Genomic DNA, 27,051 nt, shown 5'->3' with positions numbered 1-27,051 from the left:
ACAACTCATCACATCAGACAAAAGTATATTCTCCAGAAATAGTTGAAAAGTTTTTTTGGAATGGAAAAAGATTTGGTAAGAAAAAAATATTGATAAAAGAAAATGAAGATTAAAGCTCGAATCATCATCATCATCATCATCATCATCATCATCATCATCATCATCATAATAATAATAATAATAATAATAATAATAATAAAAATGAATAAATAAATAATTAAATAAATCATCATCATCGTCATCGTCATAATAATAATAATAATAATAATAATAATAATAATAAAAAAATGAATAAATAAATAAATAAATAAATAAATAAATAATAATACTCTTAAACACCCAGACAAATGGTATCAGCTATCAGCGACGTCAAGCTAAAAAAGCAAAAGAGACAGCGCTAAACGACATTAAATCATCTTTGCTGAAGTGGATACAAAAATCAGAAATTGTCAAATGTTTTGACTTTATTGAAGCTGAAAGTAGCGCGCATAAAAACAGTTCGAAAGTCATTTTTCAAGTGATAGCGAGCAATCGAGAGACAGCGACACAGAACAAACTTATATTGAAGATCATTATGATACAGCAATTGCAAATCGATCAGAAGAGTTTGAAGACTCAGCCGCCAACACCACCAATAATTTGTCAACATTCAACGATGTATCATCCAGCTGCAAAAGAACTATTGATGCAGTGCACATTTCCCTTATGGAAAAAGAGAAAAGGAAGTTAAGAGACATTCTGCACAAAGTTTTAGACGTGATACTTTTTCTTGCATGACAGGATCTGGCATCTAAAGAACATCGCGAGAATACGTCCTCATTAAACAAAGGTAACTTCTTCGAACTTGTCGAATTGTTATCTCACTACAGGAGCATCTGTTCAGCCTCCAGCAAAGCACAGACAGTCAGGCAAAATGTTCATACATGTCGCCTGAAACACAGAACGAGTTTATTTCTCTTTTGGCAAAACATGTGATTGGAAAACTCGCTGACATCAAGAATGCAAAATACTTTGGTATACTTTTTGATAGTACACCAAACGTTTCGATTGCAGATCAAATGTCAACAATAATTAGATATGCACATATCAGCGATGGTGCAGTTGAAGTGCGTGAGTCATTCCTGGGATGTTTACATTTGAAAGGTAAAACAGCTACTGCATTTACTTACGAGATCCTCGAGAAATTAGAAAACGAAGGACTAGATATTAAGTTCTGTCGCGGTCAAGGGTATGATAATGCTGCAAGCATGGCCGGAATTCATGGTGGTGTGCAAAAAACGATCAAGAACATTAATCCAAGGGCTGTTTTTGTACCTTGTTCTAATCATTCTTTAAACCTTTGTGGAAAACATCCGTTTTCTAACAATCCCTCTTGTGTAACATTTTTTTGGCAATCTTGAGGCAATGTACACTTTTTACGTTATGTCAACCCATCGCTGGGATGTGTTAGTAAAGTACACAGGTCTTACAGTGAAAAGATTATCCACAACTCGCTGAAGTGCACATGCTGATGCAGTGAAGCTGGTGAAACAGAAGTTTAACCAGTTTGTGGAAGCTATTGAATCTCTGTGTGATGTCGAAGAAACCGCCGAGACGAGAGGTGCTGCGCACAATCTGTTATAAGCTATATGCTTTTCTTTCATTGCTTTCTTGTTATTCTGGAGTGACGTTTTACAAGAAGTAAACGTATCTCAGAAGTACATACAAACACCAGGTATTACCCTAGACATGGTTGCTACCAAACTAAGGGCTATCTTGATCTTTTTGAAGAGCAGCGTATGAATGTTGTTGACAATGCTGTCCAGCAAGCACTTGCAAAATGTGAAGAACTTGATATCTCTACAGAGAGAAGAATCAGAAGAAAGAACAGAATGCCAGGAGAGGAGGCAAGAGATGCTGGATTGTCATTTCAGCAGGAGACTGAGAAAGCAATGGTAGAGTGTCTGGACCGTTTCCATATCGAGTTGGATACCAGAATACAGGCAGTAAATGACATTTAAAAAAAAAATTCTGCCGTTCAGCCAGATTATATTTTTTGTGCCGGCGAGGGAGAAATAAAGTTGTCTGTTGTCAAGCTCACAGCTGTGTTTGATGAGCTATCTGAAAAAGACATTTGTCTAGAAATTTCACATTTAAGGCGACACCTACAAGCAGCTGAAATAAACTTGGAAGGAGCCAAGCACTGAATTGTACTGCAGTTCCCACAGTTTTCATCAAGTGAAACTTTGTTAAGTCATTACCATATCTTACGTTGGCTCTAAAATTTCTTCTGGCAATATGTGTTTCTGTGGCATCGTGTGAAAGAAGTTTCTCCAAAATGAAACTTATAAAAAATTACCTCCTCTCAACCATGAGCCAGTCGAGACTGTTGGATTTGGCTGTTCTGTCCATTGAAAACGAACTTATAAAACAAATAGATTTTGACAATGTCATTGATCAGTTTGCCACAAGGAAAACAAGAAAACATCCATTGTAGGACTATACTATTGAAGGTACATTCTTTTGTGAATTGCCGTGTTTTGCATTTAAATGTTCTAAAAGTGAATACTTGCTTTTCAAGATCAAAGTACAAACGTTTTATGCAATGTTCCGATATTTACTGAAATATTTATTGGGATTTCTTTTGTCCCCGCTTTGTAACACGATTTTATTTATTTTTTGTTCTATATGAATACAACTACAAACCAGAATGAAAAATGGAAGAAACGAAAATTTCTTTTGTTTTTTTACACATGTCTATTTCAAATTTTATATGATGAAACAAAACTGTAAAAATAGTATAAAAGTTTTTTGATACTTATGCAGTTTTGTTACCGCGATTTTCTCAGAAGACCAAAAACTTAAATAACGAAAAATAGTTGCTAATATATCTTAAAGAGAAAATAATTTAAACACCACTGGTTACACTTTTATTTTAACAAGACAACGAAAAGGAAGTAAAACAAGATATGGAAAAAATTGTAGATGTCTTTTTATAAAACCTTTTATTTATTATTGTTTGGGGGGCGATTGTTTTATTTTCTTTCTGGGGGGCATTGTTATGAATTTTTCTTGTTAGTTATTAATTTTTTGCCGATGGTAATGTTTAGATTTTGTTTGCTTGTTTTGTTTTTATTTTAAAAATATAGAGGGTAGAGTGGTTGGCAAATTTTGAAGCTGAGGGTAATATTGAGCTACCTGGTTTATTATGCAGGCGAAAAGATATTTGAATGTCTGTCTCCACATGAAGTCTGTCAAGCAGATTTCTAATAGTTCCCTATTGGTTCTACATTTTATTTTGAGTCTTTGCTTTGCTTCCCTTCACATTCTTTCGACATGGTTCCTTGTCGTACGTGTAGTAAAGTCAACAAAGTTTATAGATTCATTATCTTAATTATCTGAAAACTTTGGTAAAAAAATAACTTTATTAAAGTGTGAATTGTGAAAAACAGATAATTGAATAAAAAAAAGTAATTTAATTTTTTTATCGTCTGCTAACTTGAATTCAATTGGCTAAGTGGCTCGACATATCCCAGTTCTTCTCAATATCTGCCCGGAAACGCTCGTGAAGGTTCGGAAAAATTGCGGTAACAAAACTGCTTGAGTACCGTTGTGCTTTCTAGTGTAGATTTAAATATAAAACAAAAAGATCGTTAACTCAGTTTCTTTTTTATTCTATTCTATTTTAAGTGTCTTATTTCTTCTTTTCTTCGTAATTTTGTTTTTCCACCCATTCATTTATTATCATCACTTGATCCTCTTCTATGTTATTTTATTCGCTTCGTTTTGTGAGTTGATAAGGCAAATCGGCTGTTACGTGTTTTTTTTTTTTTTTTTTTTTTTTTCAAACCATCTTTTCCGATTTTATTTACTAACTGATTTTTCCTTTTTCTTTTTCGGCATTTCTCTTCGATTGCGTTTCTAACGCCCCCTTTTCTTCATAACAACAAATAATTAATTTATTTATTCATCCATTTACTAAGTGACTCGTCATAGTATACACGGGCGTTGTTTTACAATTTGTCATTGTTCTGAGAGACAACTTTCTTTTACTTAGAGATTCGTTCATTTTTTATCCCATAATTTAGGATTCTAATAATGCTGTCAGTAAGTTTTCACAAGCGGTTTTTTGTTCTTTTTGGGGGCGGGGTATTCAATTATAGAACTTGTGTAGCTTTTAAACAGGCGCTTCTGCAGTTTAATTAATCGCATTCTGTGAGTAACGCACCGACATTAACTGAGCAGAAAAACCGTTTAATATTTCACAAAAATTCTGTTTACATGCCCCCCCCCTTTTATCATAGAGTGAAGTGGAGGTTAGTGAGGTGACATTTGAGCGGACCGCCCCGTATGACGTTCATTCTAGCTACGCCATCGCAGAGACATTGTGTAGTTTTACTAGTGTATTAACATACATACAGGGTGAGTCACGGGAAACGGATGCTTTTTTTTTTAAGGAGAAGCAATTCAAAATCAATAACTAACTAATAAAATTTAACGTAAAAGATAAACAAATAATAACAAACTAAACCGCATCTAAAGCATATTTAAAGACTACCTTCCTCACTCTCTATCCCTTACTAAAGAAGAGCAAGGAGCGGTCTAAAAACATCCGTTTCTCGTGACTCACCCTGTACATGGATGCATGAAAATAGGTGTGTTAACCAAACCTTAGTGTGGATAGTTTTGCTATATCCTGTGTGTTCCTTCGTTACAGTCCTTGTGCGTAGGAAAGTAATTCCAGTGATATTACTACAATAATCATTGCCTTAGCAGAGGTAATTAAACATGGCAGAAGCAATCGTAGTCTGTAGTTAACTTGTTTTTATAACTGGGTAATCTTGCAAAAAGTATGTATTCTTTCTGCTTTTTAAAAACGCACTTTCTTATTTCATTTGCCCTTCTATTTGATTTCCGCACATGCAAATTAGTTATTCAAATATGTAAATCAGTCCTAATTATAAAAAAATCCACAAATATGAATAGAAATGTTTTTTCTGGCACTTGTAAATCACTATCATGGGAGAACTTATTTTGGTTTCAGTTTAGAGAGCTCACAGCAGGGGGAGACAATGCAATTTCATGACCGACAAACAACAGATATCAACAACAGTAAAATAACACGAAATAAAACATTAACTATCCGAATATTTATTGAAGTAAAATAAAAGTAAGAAAATAGAAGAATTTTTTTCCACAAAATAAATGGAAGTTGTCAATATGTATGACCTTTAAAATTTGGAATGCGTGTGAGCTTTTCTTTACATGGAATCTTTTTTTAATTCAATAAATATTCAGATAATTAATGTTTCATTTCATGTTATTGTACTGTTATTGACATTTGCTGTTTGTTGTTGTTGTTGTTGTTGTTGACATTTGCTGTTATTTGTGTTGTCTCCATCTGATGTAAGCTTTCCAAACTGAAACCAAAAAGTTCCCCCATGACAGTAATCTACAAGTGCCTTTTTATTTCTTTAGTAGATGGACCCACATGATATGTAAAGCATCTCGTTCACTTTTCAGCAGGCAAATTTTCGTTTTTTTCTCTATTGTCACAAGAAACTCGAAACACTTAAGGAAACAATGATAATATCACCGAAGGCATACCTTACAGTAGGAAAGTGTTTCACTGGTTAATACAAAAGAATAACATAGAAAATAGGACTTATATTACCTGGCAGCAAAATGTAGAGGTGATTCTTTGTCATTATTTTTCGAGTTAATGCTCGCTCCCAACCGGATTAGGTCGTTTAGAGCTTCGAGGTAGCCTTCTTGTGTGGCATAGTGAAGCGGTGTACAGCCAAACTTGTCCTTTTCATTCTGAAGATATTGTATACAACTGTGATATTTGGCATTCTGTAAAGAAATAACAAATAGCATTTATAATTCGTCATCTTGTATGTGGTATTAACCCTCCCCACTCATCGCAGGAAGATGTGACATAAGGTTAAAAAGTAAAGATAGAAAGGCCAGCACACAGGTGCTAGTGCACTTTGAACCCACAAAATATGGCTGAATATTCTCGATAAACTAACTCCTTATCAAAAAGAGAAGATACCACCTTGGAGGGTGGACCCACTAGGACTGATCAGAGCCATAACACAATCTGACATAGCAGAGCGACTGATCTTGTAATGGCTCACCACATTGGATACCTCAACTAATATGAAGTATGAAAAAGAATTTTGTGAATTTATAGTAATGGCAATGAGTTTGCTGTGGTAGCTATAGACAAAAGATGATATCATGGGTGTATATAACTATTCTTAGCTTTCTGCAAACATAAAACTTTATAGGATATGCTTTTTTGTATCTTTTTCTAATGTTGAATTTTAAGAAATAAACAATAAATTTCGAGCTATGATAAAAAGATACTTACCATACAAGAACAACTTTTCTATTCACCTGATTTTGCTCTGTCTGACCCTTGTGAGAGTCATTAAAAGGACCTATTTTGAAGGCGTGGGGAGCGTAAACGTAGAGCGTAAGGTCATCAAAGATTAATCTTTCTCGCAGTGTATAAATTTCATAGCGAAGGATTACTTTGAGGAGAAAATCATATTAGAAATTGAAATAAATTGTGACATCAGTCTCAATATCGTATACAAAGTCAATCTTTGTTTCTATCCATGTTAAACTCTTTCGTCATCAAATACAGATCTAAATCTTGATCGATTATAATTCATTGTGTAATAAATAGTGATGGAACGATTTCAATATTTTTCCCGATTCGGATACAATTACCTATTCCGATTCTTTATAAATCTCTAAATTATTTAACTATAAGATTGTTATTTTCCCCGAATTTTGTAAAAAAAAAAAAAACATATTGAATATGCAGATATTTTCCTAAGCGTCAAAATACACGTGTGGAGGAGGAACTATCCATTTTAGCTTTACTAGTATTTTAAAATCAATAAATATTTATTGTTTTATCATTATTACCAGCAATGGAAGATTTTGGTTTAAACAAAATCAAATAAAAAAAAGAAGACAATTAAAAGAATCGTTTTGGCATCGGAAAATAGGCATCAATTCTTCGATTCTGATACCCCCAAGGCTTCCGATTTTTCCAATTCCCGATTCCAATTCCGATTAATCGTCCCAACACTAGTAATAATATTTAAATGTGCTTGTGTAAAAATTTGTTTAAAGTGGGGAAATTTCTACATTAAGTTAGAATAAAGTAAAGTGGAATTTTCCATTAGAAGTTGAGTGAGAGTTACATACTCAAAGAGATCACGATCTTCAGTATCTATGGTATTCTTTAGATAATCATGTAGAATCTGTGGTACAGACAACCAAACAATGCAAAGCAATGTTGGATCCACTGTGGCTGCTGTTCTTTAGATAATTACACCTCAGCAGCAGATGAAGAGAACTGATTAACAGCTCATCTGTAGCATCCCAACGGCAACTGTGACGGGACAGGTGAAAGTGGAGCAATAGAAGATGCGTGGGTATGAAAATCGCTCCAGAAAAGGCATGAATCCACTTGATATAATGATTTTAAAGGAACAAAAGATGATTATCACTGTGGTACAATGATAAAAGGCTCTCGAGCTCTTCACATGTAAAAGCTTTTTATGCATATTTTCTGGTTCTCACAATGAGACATGTAAAATCAAGTCCATGCTGTTTTCATTGCGAAATGTCAGCACAAATCAGCTCGGTTCAGATTGATAGATTTTTATAAAATCTCAGTCGAATCAAAGCAATTACAGGTGCAAAATGGTGAAGCCTGCTTGGCTGACAGTAGAATCTGAAAAACAAAATATTTCAGTCTCTTTGTTTCTATTTGTCCCCAACCCCTCTCTCTTTCTCTTTTTTTCTATCTCTCACGAAAAATTGTAAATCAGTTGTAATCGAAACCCCAAAGGCAACAACTCAAACGAACTGGAACAAAAGAAATAAGGAACAGACCAGACAATTCTGAAAAACACATGCCATAATAGTATTTATAGAAAAGACGGAGACTAGCAACATCACGTCTGTGAGAGAGAGGTTGCAGATAAGAAGAAAGATTGGAACCAATCACATTACAAATATGTTTTTATAACTTATTTCAACTCATTAGCAGAAAAGCAGTATTCCTTGTCCGTATTTCTGCTAGATGGAACAGCCTACTAGAGTTATTGACGATGCCTCTTAGTGTTGAAATGATTAATTGGAATCGGAAAAATCAAAACTTTTTGGTTTATCAGAATCGGTATTGGAATCAGAAAAATGTGCGCCTATTTTCTGATGCCAAAAACGATTTCTTTGATTATCGTTTTTATTTGATTTCATTTAAGAAACATCTTCCACTGCCGATAGTAATAATAAAATGACAAATATTTATTCATTTAAACTTCCAGCGAAACTAAAATCTCAAATGTGTTTTTACGTTTGAGAAAATATATGCCCATTTAAGATGTGTTTATTACAATAATTGGAACAAAATAACCACTTTATAGTTAAATATTTAGAGATTTATATAGAATCAGAATCGTTAATTGTATCGGAATCTGGAATTTAGTATAGAATCGGTAATTGTTTCAGAATCGGTAAAATATTGGAATCATTTCATCACTAATATCTATCATATCCATGATTATGGTCGTCTTGGACAAAAAATTCAGACGGTGCGTAGATGTACAATCTTCTACCTATCCTTCTACATGGCTTGCTGCACTTTGCTATTTTTACAAATAAATTTGATTTGATTTGTATGATGCAAATTGCTTAATCTGTTAAATAATTTCAATAAATCCAGTGTCCACCGATTCCCATTATGAAACGTCCTCATAAGTATTGGAATTTGATCAATTTCAGCAATTATTTTCAATCCTCTCATGAGGTTCTTCATCTCTCAACAATCAATCATATTTACTCTTATTCTCACATTAACCCTCATTATCATCGAATGGCTTTTGCTGTTGTAAGTTGAAGCAACTTATTTCTCTTTGCAACAATCAGTCTGACAGTTGTAACATGGCAGTTAGTCTTGCAAAGAAACAAATGAAAGAAATTTGAGACAATTTTTTTTTCAGTTGAAAGAAAAGACATTTATTACTGGTCGTTTCCACACAAAGCCGCCTTACACGTATTTTCAAAGTCAGCGACAATATGTTCGCATTCCTGCTTTCTCTCAAAGTCAAGAAACAGTTTTTTTAGTCTGCAGCTGATTTGTGTATAATTCGTTCTACTGTATACGATCGTCCGAAAATCTTGTTAAACGTTTCGAGGATAAATGACTCTTGAATCTTGTTTAAAAGTTCCTGTCGCGCCGTCACGTCATAAAAAAATATATTGTGTCAATATGTACATAAAAGTCTCTATCTCCACCACATGCTTACTTTCCTCTGTTTTTTTCCTTCCTCTTCCTGGTCCTGTTTCTAGTGCTATTGAGTCTCAGAAGGTCCATCCACCCAAGCTTTACTTTTTATTTGAGAAGGTTTATCGCTAATCCTCTGAGGCGTCCTTAGTGGGAAATGTCGACAGGGTTGCTCAGGCATTTTTAGGCTAGATTGTGCTCGTCCTAGAACACTTACTTTTCAACTTAACATCTGACCTTGTGTCTAACCTGTTGGAAAGGTAAATAAAATAAGTTGTGATCCATTAGCAAAAACATTGTATAATCAAACAAAACTCGTAATAGCAACAAACTTACGTCTGGATCTTCGACAACTTTAGAAAGTGAAATTCCCCCTTTGATGGCCAAATGTAGGGTGTTGCGCGAATCTTTGTCTTTGACTGTAATATCAGCTCCTTTGTTTGCCAAGAACTTGGCAGCGTTCATGCAGCCTTTACTTGCAGCTAACAACATGGGTGTCCTTTGCTGTTTATCTCGGCTCTCTATGTTTGCCCCCTGCAAAACAATGTGAAAAAAAAACAAAAAACCATTGAATTTAGATCAGTTTTTAGATGCGACTTCTCTCCGTTTGTCTGTCTGGAACAGCATTTTTATCACTAAACGTGCAAATTGAATCCAAATATTGAATTTAAGATGCATCTAAACATCTCTAGAAGAGGTTCTCTTCCATCGTCGTTCTGTCACGTGGTTGGAATCGTATTTTCATTTGGCAGTCTTACTTAAGTTTAAAATAGAATTTTTGCCAGTTTGTTATGCTTAAATTTGAAGTAATATTTTTATTTGTCTGTCATGTATGAAATAACATTTTCGTCGATCTGTCACTTTCAGGTTGAAAAAAGTTATGTTGGGCCTTTTGGCTATGATCACAGCATAGTATCTGGGTTATGTTGTGGCGGGCAATATCAAAGGTCTGAACGATTATTATTATTATTATTATTATTATTATTATTATTATTATTGATTTTTAACTGTTATGTAGTTAAAGATACGCATAGAGAATGTTTTGAAAGAAAGGAATGTTTAGTAAAAATATTTATGTTAAAAATCTGACGAAGGAATTTTAACTTAGATTTAGGAATGTTTATGAAAAAATATTAGAGAAATATTTATGTAATAAAATAGATTTAGGAATTCAATTTAAAAAATAATAAACAATGGAATTGACCTGATAACAAAGAAAGAGTAGGTTTTGATACATAAACTAGAAATACAAGTAAGAGAGCCATCTACGAGAGGAGGTTGACTTTGTCAGTCATGGAAGCATTCGACTGTGCTACTAAGAGACGATATAAGGACTAAAGAGAGAACGCATTGTAAATCCCTGAAGGAAACACCTAACTGTGAAAATGAAGGAAAACAAAAAGGAGTCCTGTTGTTACTGCTTCACAGTGAAATGTTTTCTTGCAGTGTCCAAGAGACGAAGGGAGCTACAACCTAAGGTTAGTAGTCCGTTATCGAACAGCCATTGTGTGCTAACATGTCATGTTTGTTGAACTTGTGCAGAACTAATAACTGATACTTTGTCCATGTTATGTGAACTCTGTTTGAATATGTGTAAACACGCACACACGCACACACACGCACTTACAACGAACATTTATAACCACTAGACGATACGAGCATCGATTTCATACGCACGTATATTTATATGAAGTAGACGTGCATAAACGCACGTGTATATACTCAGTATATACAATCCCCATTATACAACAAAAGAATTTTTATTGGTCTGCCGCATTTAAATTTGAAATAGTATTTTCGTTGGTCTGTCAAACGGATATTTTTTAAATTAATTTATTTAAAATCGTAAAAATTACACATGTATTCTAATTGCATTAAAATAAAAAGTAAGGAAAGAGTAGGTTTTAATAATACTGTTTTAGTTGACGGTAAAACAGAATTTGATTTTGGAACAACTTTAATGACACCATTACTTTTTTCATTATCATGTTTTAATGGATATTGATAACCTACTTATTCACTTGAATAAGTTTACAGATGTTTTTAAGGGTTGAATTAAAGGAATTGTTGAAAGATGCCGAAAGAGGAAACAAACAAACAACAACAACAACAACAACAATAACAACAACGACAATAATAATAATAATAATAATAATAATAATAACAACAACAACAATAATAATAATAATAACAATAATAATAACAACAACAACAATAATAATAACAACATTAATAATAATAATAACAATAATAATAATAATAACAACAACAACAATAATAATAATAATAATAACAACAACAACAATAATAATAATAATAATAACAATAATAATAATAATAATAATAATAATAATAATAACAATAATAATAACAACGATAATAATAATAATAATAATAATAATAATAATAATAATAATAATGATGATGATGATGATAATAGAGGCAGTGGACAAGGGAAAAACCTGGTGATGGTTGTCAAAATATGACTTGAAGGTTGGGACAGAAACCCTAATATGTGCCATGCAAGTGAAAGTCGACTGTGTGGACAGAAAGGTGAGAATGTAGAACAACTCGTTAGTAGTTGTGAGAAGTTAGTCCAAAAGGAATACAAGAGACGGCATGACAATACTGTGAGGAAGGCCCAGAGGGTTGGAATGCAGTGAAAAATGGTACGAGCATGTTCCGGAAGGAGTAGTGGTGAGTGATGATGTGAAATTATTGTGGGATATGAATATTTAATGTGATAATGTGATCGAAAGAAGGAGACCAGATTTAGTCTTATTGAAAAAAAAAGGAACACAAGGCGATAATCATTGATATAACAGTGTCAGTTGATGTGAATGTGGAGGAAAACGTAAAGGAGAAGGTCGAAAAATACCAAACTTGAAAAGTGAGATAAAAAGATTGTGGAAAAAGTAAGAAGTTGTTTCTATTGTGATGGGAGCCCTCAGGAGTATGACAAAAGGACAAGTGGATTGAGAAAATTGGCATCCATTGCAATGTTGGAATATTTTAAAAGATTGCCTTGTTGGGAACAGCCAGAATCCTGTGAAAAGTGTTAAAACACTGAGAAAAAAAGATGCTGATAACCTATGGTCATTTGTTATGATCTGCCTATTAGTATAAAATCGGCAATAACAACAGCCAAACACAAAATGTGAATAACAATAATAACAATAATAATAACTTGCCAAAGAATTGAAAAGAAGATAGAACATTAAAAAAATCAATATAATATAAATAATTGAAAGATCACTAGGAACAGTTCTGAAAATCCTGAAAAGAAAAACTAGGAGAAACTGGAATCGAGGGGAAGACTGAGACTATACAGCAAACAGTAATGACGAATCTTAAGTAAACCCTCTATTGCAGAAACTAACTCATATAAACTACAAATATTAACTATTCATGTGGAAACTGTGACAGAAAGTAAAACAAAAAGATAAATGGAACACCAGCTCAATCCCAGGACATTGGAACTGTAAAAATTATTATAAAAGTGATAAATTAATGGATGTATACAATAATGCAAAGTCATTTGCAAAGGTTATTGACAAAGGTGAAGAGTCCTGGAAATCTGGGGTGACTTGTTGTCACTCAGACTCCAGAGAACACTGCCGGTTATTATCAGTGAATAATCTCTGATGATGATTTGTATGAGAACTCCTAGTGAGTACAAATAATAATAATAATAATAATAATAATAATAATAATAATAATAATAATAATGAACCCAAGGTAACCGAAACTGCTAAAATCCCATGAACTAACACTCCTTGAAAAGAACACACACACACATACACGCATTTGGTGGAACTAGACTTACTGACCATGGAAAGTAAGGGAAGATTGAAAAAACGAAGAGACAGCATAAATGAAACCTACACCGGAAGAGTGCAAAGAATACCAGAACCTTGCAGGTGCTTAATGCCACTCAAACTCTGGAAATGACCAACGATTGTTGTCAGCAAGAAATCAAGGGTAAGCAGCTGTTGCGGTAACGCAAAATGTTTTCCAACAAATGCTGAAAGAAACAGAGGGTTCTGGAGATTTGAGGAAGCTGTTGCCACTCATATTCCATGGAAGACCAGTAGTTATTGCCAGTGAGAAATTATTAATACTGATTTGCGTGAACACTAATTTAATGTTAATATATGGGATATCTTTAATATCAATAGTGTGTGTGTATATATATATATATATATATATATATATATATATATATATATATATATATATATTTTAATTTTGTGGTGTTTCCTGGGGTCTGGGTGATAACACATCTTCAAAGATATTTAGTATCCTCAACCTTTCTTTTTTTGTTTTTTACATTTTCACCCCAAACAAGGCAAATTGCCACTTTGGTGTAGGGGGCTACTGTCAGGGGCAACAACTACTGGGGTACTATGTAGGGATTTGGGCAGCAAGGTGTCGGTTCACGTTACACTTGAACTTCTGCACGTCAGTACTGTTGGAGAAGCAGGGACCTGGAATGGAATTCCAGAGTCTAGCGGTTCTGGGGAAGAAACTATTCGAGTAAAAAGATCTTTTACATCTAGGGATCTCTACAGTGTGGAGGTGGGATTTAGCAGCTTGTCGGGTTTGTCGAGGGTGCTCACGTCGTGGGGGCACAAGTGATTGCAGTTCGTCAGAGCATTCACCACTAAAATACTTGTAGAAAAGGCAGAGGGAGGCAACATTTCGTCGATGGGACAGAGGCTGAAGCTTAGATGCCAGTTCAGGGCCTATCAGGTTTGCGACTCTCTTTTGAACCTTGTCAAGGAGCGAGAGACTAGTAGCAGATGCACCAGCCCAGATGTGGCAGCAATACTCCATACATGGGCGAATGGTGGCCTTATAGAGGTACAGGATACTTTCGGGTGTTAGTAGTTTTCTAGCACGGTAGAGAGAGCCCACCTTTCTTGCAGCGGCCCTGGCAATGCCTTTAATGTAATTGTTCCAACTCATGTTTCCTGTGAACGTTAGGCCAAGGAGTTTGAAAGATGGACTCTCAGATAAAGAGTCGTTGGCCATTGCTATGGGTGGTAGAGAGGGTTTCTTGTAATTATTGAATGAAACTAGTTTAGTCTTGGCAGCATTGAACGCGACCAACCACTTTTGTCCCCATTCCACTACAGATTGGAGGTCTTCCTCTAGTGTTTCTGCCATTTCTTTAGAAATGTGTTCATTCGTCTTCCTGTCGTGCCTGCCATAGAGTGTAATGTCATCAGCATATATACCCATCTCAGAGGCAATATTGTCGGGGAGGTCATTTATGAATATCAGGAACAATAGAGGTCCAAGGATAGAACCCTGGGGCACCCCCGCATTTATATCATATTGTTTAGATGTACGACCGTCGAGAACAACCTGGATTTTTCTCTTATCTAAGAAGGATTTAATTATGCTAAGTATTCTACCAGTGATACCGTATGATCTGATTTTACTGAGGAGACCCTCATGCCATACCCTGTCAAAAGCCTTAGATATATCTAGAGCTACCGCTCTGCCCTCCCCCGCTTTGTCCAGTGAATGGTATCCTGGCTTGAGGTAGTTGCCTGTCTCGCCGTACTGATGAGCAGTGAAACAGTACTGTATGTGGATGACTATAATGCTCCTCATCTTGAGTTGAGCATATTGAGAAGTGATACACGAATTACCATTAGCGTTAAAGCAATGCTCTTTGTGTAAACAAATCGAGCTTAGATATTTTGGACGATGTCAAAACATCCTTAATTCATGACTCGCACAGCAGCTGCCGATTAGCGTAATGATTAGAAGCCTTGACTGTCATTTGGGTTGTCGGGTTTCCATCCTGGCTTGAGGTATGTGCCTGTCTAGTCGCACTGATGAGCTGTGAAACAGTGAAACAGTACTGTATGTGGATGACTATATATATATATATATATATATATATATATATATATATATATCTGTTCCGTCTGCCTGCTTCCCACCTGACTACAACTTGGATGTGTTCAAGTCTAACGTTAACAAATTCCTAATGAACCGCCCCCTTAAGTAAACACTTCATCAAACCTCCACACTAACGTAATGTACTTGCAATAACCCTTATCCTTGAGTGACTTCCGGGCCTTGATAAGTGGTGACCACTGTGTAAAAAAAAAATATATATATATATATGGAATAATCACATTGAAATACCGATTCTTAACAGATCACCGAAGTTAAGCACTGATGAGCCTGGCTACTGGCTAGTACTAGATGGGTGACTGTTCACTGTATGTGCTCTCTGCTTATCTCGGTATCGTTTCCAGTCATTTTGAACTTATATACTTGCAACTGGAATTAAACAATGTTGACTCAGGAAAGATGTGATTAGAGATTGCGCAACTCTTGCTACAAAAAGTTTTATTTGCAAGCACCTATTAGAGGGTTCCATAGTCTGTCAAGACTGAATGGAGCCTTTTTTATACTTACGTGATCAAGTAAGAAGGTCATCAATGGCACATGTCCGAAAAGAGTTGCCCGATGTAATGGAGTCATATCTTGAATGTCTTTTTTCCCTAGAGCTTCTGTGAATGTTTCTTTCTGTAATTGATACATGCTTTCCACCATTTCGTAATTGCCTTGGGAGCAGGCAAGGTGCAGGGGAGTGCAACCGTCATCCTAAAATGGAAATTAATATATATATATATATATATATATATATATATATATATATATATATATATATATATATATATATTACATGATTAGCACGTTCAGTAGTTGATTTAAATTGCTTTTTATTATTATTTAGATTGCTTTTTTGTAATGTTGGTTTGGATTGCTATTTTGCAGTATTGGTGTAAATTGCGACATTTACAGTGTTGGTTTAGGGAACTATTTTTGTAGTGTTGGTTGGAATTACTATTTTCGCAGTGTAGATCTAGGTTGTTATTGTCGTACTGTTGGTTAAACTTGCTATTTTCGCAGTGTTAGTGCAGGTTGCTATTTTTGTAGTGTTGATGTAGGTTGCTATTTTATATTGTTGGTTTAGGATGCTATTTTTGTCGTATGGATTTAGGTTCCTAAGTTTGCACTGAATATAGTTTGTTATTTTTGCAACATTTGTGTATGTTGATATTTTGCAGTATTGATGTAGATTGCAATTTTTGTATATGTGTTGCTGGTTTAGGGTACTATTTTTTCAGTATGTATTTAAGTTGCTATTTTTTCAGTATGTATTTAAGTTGCTACTTTTGCAATGATTATTTAGGTTGTTATTTTTGAAATGTTGGTAAAAGTTCGCTATTTTGCAGTGTTGGTGTAGGTTGCAATTTTGTAGTGTGAGTGTAGGTTGCAATTTTGTAGTGTGGGTGTAGGTTGCAATTTTGTAGTGTGGGTGTAGGTTGCTATTTTGCAGTGTGAGTGTAGGTTGCAAGTTTTGTATTGTTGGGTTAGGATACTATTTTTTTCAGTATTTATTTAGGTTGTTATTTTGCAGTGTTTCTTACTGTATAATTAATATGAACTCTTTAATATATTACCAATAATTTATTTCAGAATACAATTTCGAAATACGTGTGCCTGTAATAACAAATATATAAAAAAGAAATGTGTATACTTCAATCAGCTGTCAACATCTTTTTTTTTTTTTTAGAGTATTTTGAGAGGAAACTATAAGTGATTGGTGAGTACGAAAATTATTTCTCACCCAATTAGAATATAAAATTATAAAATGTTGCTTAGTAACTTTAGATACCTGGCGTTGCTCGGGATGCAATGAAATCATTTTAGTTTTTCCGTTTTGTTTTGTTTGCACATTTCTTCAATTTATACAGAAAAAAGAAACAAAAGTTTAGTTGTAAGGGAGACATTTTTTAAATATTTTCCCACTATGATGTGAAAATATATTATGGCAATTAAGCAACACAAGATCTTCCGTGTTTCATTCCCATAGGGAATCGTCACGTTAAATACATGGTATTTGTGTTACCGGGTTTCTTTATATGTACTTATAGTTTTTAGTTTAGCTAGCTAGCCAATTCTTTGTTATTCCCTCCCACAGGTAAATGTTTCTATTACTAATGACAGGACCTCTCTCAAAAGAAGGTTCGAATGACATTAACTTCCTTTTCCTTTGTTTTGTTTTGTATAGGATTGACATCCTTTTTGCGTATGCGTAGAATTAATAGGCGACCTTATTTTAACACATGCGTGCTTGGAGTACATTTTAGGTGTTGAGTTAGTTTAAATTTTATTCAATTATTTTATTTTATTTTTTATGTATTTCTATTCTAAAATAAAGTTTATTCTCTGTATACAGTTGTATGTTGTACAGTTCATATGAATACATAAAATATCTACTAATATATAAAAGGAACGTTGTGTCTGTGGGGGTGGGTGGGTGAGTTCGTTCTCTATGGACTCCAAAACGGCTTGGCCGATTTTTATAAAATTCCACACGAATATACTTCATGTATCTGGCAGTATCCTTAGATAGGTTTTGTATTGAAATGTCTTCGATAAGTATCGATAATTGATAATCGAAAAACTCTGATGAAAGAATGAACTGGTGATTTAGTTAACATGTTACACAGCCCAATATTACAAGTGCTTTTAAGAAATTGTATTACCAGACAAGCAGAAAGGCCAGACATATAAAATCAACAGTAGTTTTTTTATATGATAGAGGCACGTTCAAAATGAATGTTTCTGTTTAGAGCACAATTGAACCATAGTACTTGACTTTTGCATTTAAAATCTTAATTCAAGCCGTTATACATAAAAAATAATTTTATAAAATCAACAGTAGGTTCTCTACAGTGCTATAAAATCAACTGTAGATTCTTTTATAAGACAAAGGTGCGTTCGAAATAAATGTTTCTTTTTAGAGCACAATTGAACCATGATACTTTACTTTTGTATTTTAAGCTTAATGTGAAGTCATTATGTACAGATAATTTTATAAAATCAACAGTAAATTCTCTACAGTACAATGTAGACTATAATGTATTCTGTACTAAGTCACGGCGGAGACGCATGTGAAGCTTCCTCCTGGTGTACCATGGTGGGTTCCCAACTAGTACAGGCAATCAATGGATTTGATTGAAAAGTGGGCGATTTCATCAATTTCAATGACAATAAAAATATGGGAGTGTGAACCATTCGTTGATCATCATTGAATCTTCGGTCACATCGTGTCTCCCTGCTAGTGTATATATATATATATATATATATATATATATATATATATATATATATATATATATATATAATGAATTTTGGAATATATTTTTTATACAAAAGGAGTAAAACTATTCATGACAAATCAGATAGTTCTGATTCCTGTGAAATTTTAACAATAGGTATTCAACATTAATTGATTCACCGAATTCTGATTTAAATTAGAATAAGAATTCTAAATACATGGTTTAGAAACATTATATGCTAGTTTAAATCTTCATAAGAGGACATGAAATTGGTGCAAAATTGTTTTGTGTGGAGTATAAATTTTACTCGTCCTGGGACGGGTATTCATTTTAATGACTGTGAATGCACAGATGGTGACTGCTAAAAAACAAAACAAAACAAACAAAAAAAAAAATCACAAAGAAATAAACGTGTAATCCTGTTCACATCATTCTTACCTGTTGCGTATCTACCTTGGCTCCTGCGGAAAGACAAACACGTACAGTCTGTAAGAGAAATAATAAAAACAATGGATTATATTTTACTTATCTGTTGATTGATATTGAAAGTATTTTATCAGATCTATTTCACTTAATGATAAAATGTGTGTGTGTGTAAGTGTGCTTATGTGTGTGCGCGCGTGTGCGTACGTGCGTGTGCATGTTCGTGTACGTGCGTGTGTACGTGCGTGTGCAAATGTCTGTGTGTGTGCATGTGCGTGTGTTCGTGTGTGTTTGTTGGATTGCATATCGCATAATGATGATAACTGAACTTATGCATTCATGACCTGAAAGTTTCATCTCTCTGTTGTAGATATTGACGGTGTGAAACTCTAAGAAAGTAACCCTTGTCATGGACACGCATCAGAAGCAGAAATGTGTCATCGATTTACTGGCAAAAGTGCATTGAGAATGCTGGTAATTATGTAGAAATATAAGTTCTGGAGCACAAAAGGTCATTCGTTTTAATGGCACTATTCCCGTGTTTGTAGTTTTTCAACTTTTTAGTTAAAAAAATAGGAGTGACTCTCGTATATATAAACATATAGACATACCTAATTTTATATAAATAGAGACGATACATTTTAATGTGCGTGCGTGTGTGTTTATTTCCGTCTTCTCCTCCTACAATTTACATAATCTTACTTATCTGTATTGTATTTATTTGCTTCCCCACTGAGCAAATTAGGTACAAGGCCGTTTTTTTTAATATGGAGAGTGAAGGAGAAATGGGGACCAGATCCCCGGGGAGTAGGAGAGCTGGATAGTGACAATTAGTATGAAGGGTTTCCCCTACATTAACCAAGAACTTATATGTGGGGTTGTCCCCACATATGGTCTTTGCTTAACACTTGTTTCCCAGGCCCTGAAGGGCCTGGGGCCGGGTAATTATCTGTATATTCCTGAGATAGTTCATTAAGAAAATACTTCCATTTTTTTTTTTTTTTTGCAATGGAAAGTCTTGGTGTATTTTTGGCGACTCTTTGGGGTTATTTCTGTGGCAGGCTTGCTTTGTATTTGTTTATCATGTGTAAGAGAATCTTGTCTAAAATGTTTGGCCAGTTTTATGATGGAGGTTGTTCTGCTGGCTCCTGATCTTGATTTTGATGTTTCATCATAAGGTTTGGATTCTGAGAGCTCAACAGATATTGCCTGGTGCTCACAATAGTGCCACAATATTGATGGCCAATTTCTGAAAGACCAATACCTTCTACCCCTCTGAGCAGATACAGTTTAGGAAGTCACTGGTTTCAGCATGTTATTCTGTACAGTGTCAACATTTTACTCGTCTTTCTGTCTAGTATGTTAATGCTTTAGTGTTTAGTCTGTTTGTATGTACAAACGCAAGTGTCATTTAATAATGAAAACAAAATGGATGCAGTAAATTCAACTCACCTCGAGGTTGCCACTATGCACTGCCGAATGCAAAGGCATATTATTTTCTTTGTCCAAGAAACATAGTACGTCATTTTCACCCATTTTCCTCACTGAAAGTTTCAATATAATTTTTTTATTAATAAAATCACAAGATCACTTCGCACGAGTGTGCATATTTCTGGCGCCAACGTAACTCGGATACTTACCGTTTAAATTATTGTTTTTGTTGAATTTGCTACAAAGAATATTTACTGAAATAAAAAATATGGAACACATACATAAAATCTGTTGCCAATATCGCTTGGAAAATAGTTGGAGCATTCTACCACTCCAGTAGGTATTTCACTGCCGATACAATCCTCTATCTCTATAAGAGTCAGGTCCATCCTAAAATAGAGTACTGTTACCACATCTGGGCAGAAACTTTTCAACCCGCCCTATCTTGCCTTGATAAAATTCAAAACAAGCTTCGAAACCTAGTAGGTGATGCCCTTTTCTCTTCCTTACAGCCTCTTTCCCAGAGAAGAGACGTTGTGAGTCTATCTTTGCTCTATCATTATTTTCATTCCAATTCTCAACTGAAATTTAATCTGTAGTCTCCTTTGAATACAACATGGTCGGCTTCAAATCCAATGTAAACAAATTCTTGTTGAGCCGTCCCCATAAATAATCAAATTCTACCCAATTTACACCATTAACGGTTACTACACTACCACTTTACATTCATTAACCCTTATCATTGTGTGGCCTTTGGCTTCGGTGACTCCAAGGTAAAAAGAAAAAAGTAAAATAAAATATCAAAGAAATTCTATAGAAAAATTAATTTTATTTCGTAACAACTCACTAGAATGCCTTTTAGTTGCTTATCTATCTTTTCAATATAATTTCGTAAAAATCAACGTTACAGAATTGAGATGATTTCAGTGTAAATCCTGATAATAACAATAATTTGAGTTCAGTGTCAGATGCGGATGAGCACAGATTTTCTCCTTCACTTCCGGGCAACTTCGGGTATTCCTGTAATTATTTAGAAATTAAAGACTAAAAAATGAGTTAAAAATATTCATGCAATTTCCATTTCAATATTTAGTTATATATCATAATGATTTTTTGTTGAAAACCAATAGTTTTAATGTCATATATGGAATTATCTTTTCCCAAAAGTGTAAATATCTTCTTATAAGAAATTAATCAAAATAGAAGGCAAAACGAATAGTCATGCAACGACACAAAAAGCACATCTTCCGAGCAACACCGAGTATATCCAAGTTAAGTTTTTCTCGTGCTGACACTGATATTAAACGCCTTCTTTTTTCTATTTAAAATTTATTAAAACAAACTTCTTAGTATATATGTCATGCATATCATAATGGTTAACTAATGTGCATATTCCTTTGAAAAACGAATGTTCATTAGTTAATTATTCATTTTTTATGGTTTCTTATTGGATGATTGGTTTCATTTAACTATTACGCTTAATTTTATTTATGCACAGTTTCTACATTGTACATTATTGCATAGAATTTCGGATGAAAACGTTCTAGCACACACAAATGGATATATATATATATATATATATATATATATATATATAAAACAACTTCATTTACTCACATAAAATTAATATACGAAAAAGAATAAATATATGCTTTAAGTATTTACTTCAAACGTGCTCAATACGTAGGTAGAGCTAGTTAGTAAGTTATAAAATATATATGGCGATTAAGCTACACTGAATATTCCACGTTTCATCCACTCTAGGACTCTTCAGGCTATATATATATATATATATATATATATATATATATATATATATATATATATATATATTTAAAACTGTACAGAGTTTTAAATAAATAAATATTAAGCTCTTATATTGAAATTTTTTCTTTGTAATCGAGCACTTTGTTGGAAGTGACTTTGTCTGCATGTGCGAAACGTCTCTACAGGACTCCACTCTGAATATGTGGACTACAAGCTTGAAACTTGAAACAAGCTTGCTATATACGGCATTTGGACCTGTAGAACACTTTCAATTTAGTTTTTAGCCGGTAAAAATTGCTGCTCGGAAGTCAAAATTGAAAACAAAACATTTGGCAAGAGTACGTCGACTAAACCTGTTTGCATGCACAAATCTACATTCATAGGTTAAACAACGTTGTTTTCAAACTATTTCTATGTGTATGGACACAAAATTAAAGCTAGGTTCAATTGTGACCAATCTGAATGAGAAATGACCGAACGAAATTAATGCTTAAATACGCTCTTCCATCTATAAATGAAATAAATATTTTGATTAAATGATACACTCCATACAACAATATATTTACATTTGATCCTGCCATACGAACGCAGGCAGCATATAGCACTGCCCTCTCCCTCAATAGGATGCTATCCAGCCATCTAGGACAGGCTGAACGAAGCCATTTTTGAATATTCTTTTGCGACATATTATTCAGACTGTTGTTCTCATCTTGAGTGTTATTTTCACAACGGTTTGGTTGTTGTAACCTTTTACCTTCTTCAGATGTATCTTGTCGAACTCAGGAACGTTTCTGTTGAACTCGGGAGTCTACACAACATTTCGAACGCATTTTTGTATTTGAAGAAGGTCAGAGGTTACATAAAATGAACTGTTGTTAAAATAACACTCAATATGAGAACAGTAGTCCAAAGACGAATAATCAATCCTCATCTAAATAAAAAATCAGACATAAAATTTATTTCATAGTGAAAAAAAGCAGATGTGCCCCTACCTGTGATCAGGAGTTATGAAAAAAAAGTAGTAGAAAAGTCAGTAAGAGTTAGATATTTATGTTTATGGATATTTACTTATGTTTATTTATTGGAAAAAATGAAAGCAGAATAATATAAACATTAGTTGTTGAAATCAGAAGCGACTTTAGTCTGGGGTTAAATAATGTGACTGATTTATATAATAATATAATAAGAAATATTTGGAGACCTGGCATCCTCAAGCCAGTATATACAATAATATATATATAAGAATAGTAGTATAGTTACATTCCAAAATCCAAATATTTCTAATTTTTATGAGGAGTATATGCACGAGTCAATATTTACATGATAATAACCGATTGTTTCTGCATAACGAAATGGATCTGTAAAAATGTATTGAAATTTTAACATGCTGGAGGAACTGTTTTGTATGAAAAATAAATATTTGGATCTTGGAATGTAGCTATAATGTTATTCATTTATTTATGCTCTTTTGTTATATGTAACAGGTGTTGAGCTTCTAAACAAAAAAGGATTGATATACACAAAGATGAAGCATAATTGAAAAACATAGTTTATCAAAACACACACACACACACACACACACACACACACACACACACACACACACACACACACACACACACACACACACATATATATAATCCATAAAGAATGGAGTAATTTCTCTTGAAAATTTTAAATGGGAGAGCTCAATGCGTAGCAAATGATGTATAAAAGTTTTAAAAAACACCACACACAAATTTTTAAAAATTTATTTCAATGCGAAAGGGCTCCATCCAATGAGAAGAGTGTGTCAGACACTAAACCTAACTAGCTATACTCATTTAACAAAGCCCTCTCAGCTTAAGATAAATTCATGAGATAGAGTTCAGTTTGTGTTGTACTCTTCTTTTAACTTTATCTGTCTCTCTCCTTCTCTCTGTTTCTCTCTATCTATCTCTGTCTGTCTCTCTCTCTCTCTCTCTCTCAGTTTCTCTTCGTCTCTGTCTGTCTGTCTGTCTGTCTGTCTGTCTCTCTTTCTCTCTCTCTCTCTCTCTCTCTCTCTCTCTCTATATATATATATATATATATATATATATATACTTGCTTAGGTCATTTAAAAATGTCATTTTTTTTCATAGCTTTCACATTCCCATGAGAAGCTGACCATTGTCTTCTCTAATGCATATCTCATTTTTTATAATTATTCAGAGAGATCGTCCAATTGTTCGCAATGTACAGATATCAAATTAATGTTTCGATTAAATGATTAATACTCCAAACAACAATACATTTCCGTTTCATCGCACCGACACCCAAATGTGGTGGCGTAACTCTTTCATAATTCTCCCCCCATGAGTTCACTGTCCACATATGATAGGCTAAACATCTATTATGCTTTCTGCATTATGTTTGTCTTATATATATATATATATATATATATATATATATATATATATATATATATATATATATATATATATATATATATATATGCGTGCGAGCGTGTGTGTGTGTGTGTGTGCTAGGAATCATATTATAACCGAAATAACTGAATAGAGCTTCTCTAAAAGAAAAAATATGTCATTGTGTCGGAACACGAGGAGGGGGGATGGAGGCCTCTTTTGTCCTGGTCGACAACCTTCCTAGAGCTGGTGACTCAAACAAATTACTCTGAATGCAAACCTAAATTGCTTAAGAAGTAGGTAGGTTATGCCTCTCATCCGGCTTTCACACTCTTTGCAGTAACAGATGTACAGTATCAGAGACTCACCAGAGACACCCTGTGCTTGATCTTGTTTCTTGATTAGGATAATGAATGCCGTTGCCCCATTACTAATTTCTTTCTCTCATACAAACTGAGCAAATTGGATGTGCTTGAATGGCATTTATGTTAGCTCAACTGGTCTGGGCCACCCTTGTATGAGAGGCTGATGATACAGGTTTAACAGTTTGTTTGGCTGCTGTTTCTGACTGACAGTACAGGGATCCTAACTCTTCAGTAGTGCTTAGAGCAGCTGGTGTATCATCAGTTGTATAATATTCGAATGATTGTAGTGCCATGTCATGCATGAAAAGGAACCATACAGTTATCTCTAGTGGGTTTTCTTAACGCTACAACCATCTAGACAAAACTCATCTAATAATCTACTTGTGTATGCATATTTGGCATGAAAACTGACTCACTTTGCCCAACTCTACCTATATATATATATATATATATATATATATATATATATATATATATATATATATATATATATATATATATTAGTCCACCACTTCGTTAAAGCTAATATTCTCTCTACTGATAGAATGGATTTAAGCAAGTCCGGCCTACTTCAGATATTTTGACAGTCATCTCTGGCTGCATATACCATTATTGGATAAGGCAGGGAGGAGTTAGGACTGTAGCCCTTGATATATCCAAAGCTTTTGGCAAAGTCTGGCAGGAAGTGTTTCTGATAAAAATCATACACTATTACTGAATGAATGTTAAATATAATTAAATCCTTCTTTGACAAGAGAAAAATCCAGGTGTATTTAATGGACATACATCCAAACAGCATAATGTTAACGTGGGAGTGTCTTAGGGCTCGATTCTTGAACCATTATTTTTCTTGATATTCTTAAACGACATCCCTAATAAAATTGTCTCTGAAATGGGTATATTTGCTAATAATACAACACTCTATAATAGGCATGAGGGAAAAACGGGTATATACATATCTAAAGCAAAGGCAGAATCCTTAGAAAACAACCTGCAATCAGTAGTGGAATGGGGTTCTAAATGGATGGTAACATTAAGTGTTACTAAGACTAAATTGCAGTCCTTTAACAATCACAAGCAGCCTTCTTAACCACTGATAGCCATGACTAATAACACCCTACCGGAAAGGTCTCCATTTTTTATCTTCATGACTTAACATTCACAGGTGAATGCCTACTAGACACTGTCCTCGAGTGGCTAAGGTCTCTCTGTGCAGGGTTTTGCCAGAATAACTTGGCATGAGGATACTTTTCCCTAGAGGTAAACCTTGACCAAATATTCAAAAATACATAGTATTCGCTGCCCAAATAAGATCTCCTCCCAATGACTAACTTACATTAGCTTTTACAAGGAATGATGCACCTTCTCCTAGTGATGTTACCTCCAATAACAGCACGAAGCTGGACACTCGACCAGACTAGACAGATTGTTGTCCTGGAATCCAGTAATGCCAAGAGACTAAAATAAAGGTATATTACAACACATGAAAATGGTCATTTGGGGAGAGGAAAATTATGTTCTCAATTTCTTTACTAACTGAGTGTTTGAGAGATATCTATGTATCTCATATAGAGTTCAAGTGTTAGCCCTATGTAGTGGGCCCCTTGATTTCTAAGAACTTCAACTAAAGTAAAATAAAACAAAAAAAGGTAACATGAACTGGAACAAATAGATTGAAGACATTATGAAAACTGACACAAAGAAGGTGGGGTTCTTCTACCGTGTTAGAAAATTACTCACTCCTGACTGCATCTCTACAAGGATTGAAAAGAATCCAAAAAAGAGTCTCCGATCTAATTGGTCCTGCACTGTAAACTAAGCTCCAACCTTTGTCGCATCACCGGAATGTTGCATTCCTATGCACGTTTTTCAAGTATTTAAAAGAAATGTGCTCTGATGATCTCATCACATTTGTACCCCCTTGACATACATACTCTCGTCAAAATCATTTAGCAACAAAATCCTACTCCTTTACTGTAGAGAGTCATACATGCCAGAAAGTTTTGTACACTAATAGCTTCTTCACTCGGTCTGCTAGATTTTGGAATTCCTTTCCTGGTATCTGCTTCCCTGACTGTATTGACATGCAAAAGTTTAAATGTAATATAAACCAACATCTCGCTCATCTTCTTGCATAGTCCTCTATAAACATAGTCCCAAATAGTAGTTCCTTACTTCTAAGTGGCAACATGGCTTGTTTGGCATGATCACGAGTTTCAAATAATTCT

At 34.2% G+C, this 27,051-nt stretch overlaps 1 protein-coding gene across 2 annotated transcripts in view; it reads right to left on the bottom strand.

Moving 5' to 3' along the window:
- LOC145291808 (transient receptor potential cation channel subfamily A member 1-like) overlaps positions 1-27,051 on the bottom strand; it is a 198,149-nt gene that overhangs the window by 59,800 nt on the left and 111,298 nt on the right. For both annotated transcript variants that reach the window (XM_080137720.1, XM_080137719.1), the window contains 5 exons: positions 20,329-20,420; positions 18,892-18,939; positions 15,737-15,925; positions 9,632-9,829; positions 5,654-5,835 (listed from right to left, as the gene is read on the bottom strand). In XM_080137720.1, coding sequence (XP_079993846.1) covers positions 5,654-5,835; positions 9,632-9,829; positions 15,737-15,925; positions 18,892-18,939; positions 20,329-20,420 — 709 coding nt within the window. The remainder of the gene's footprint in view (positions 1-5,653; positions 5,836-9,631; positions 9,830-15,736; positions 15,926-18,891; positions 18,940-20,328; positions 20,421-27,051) is intronic.

This window comes from Euprymna scolopes, chromosome 2, assembly GCF_053919585.1.
Source record: "Euprymna scolopes isolate OS-2025 chromosome 2, ASM5391958v1, whole genome shotgun sequence".
Lineage (NCBI taxonomy): Eukaryota > Metazoa > Mollusca > Cephalopoda > Sepiida > Sepiolidae > Euprymna > Euprymna scolopes.
Note: the sequence above shows the minus strand (reverse complement) of the source record. Positions and strands in the feature narration are given on the sequence as shown.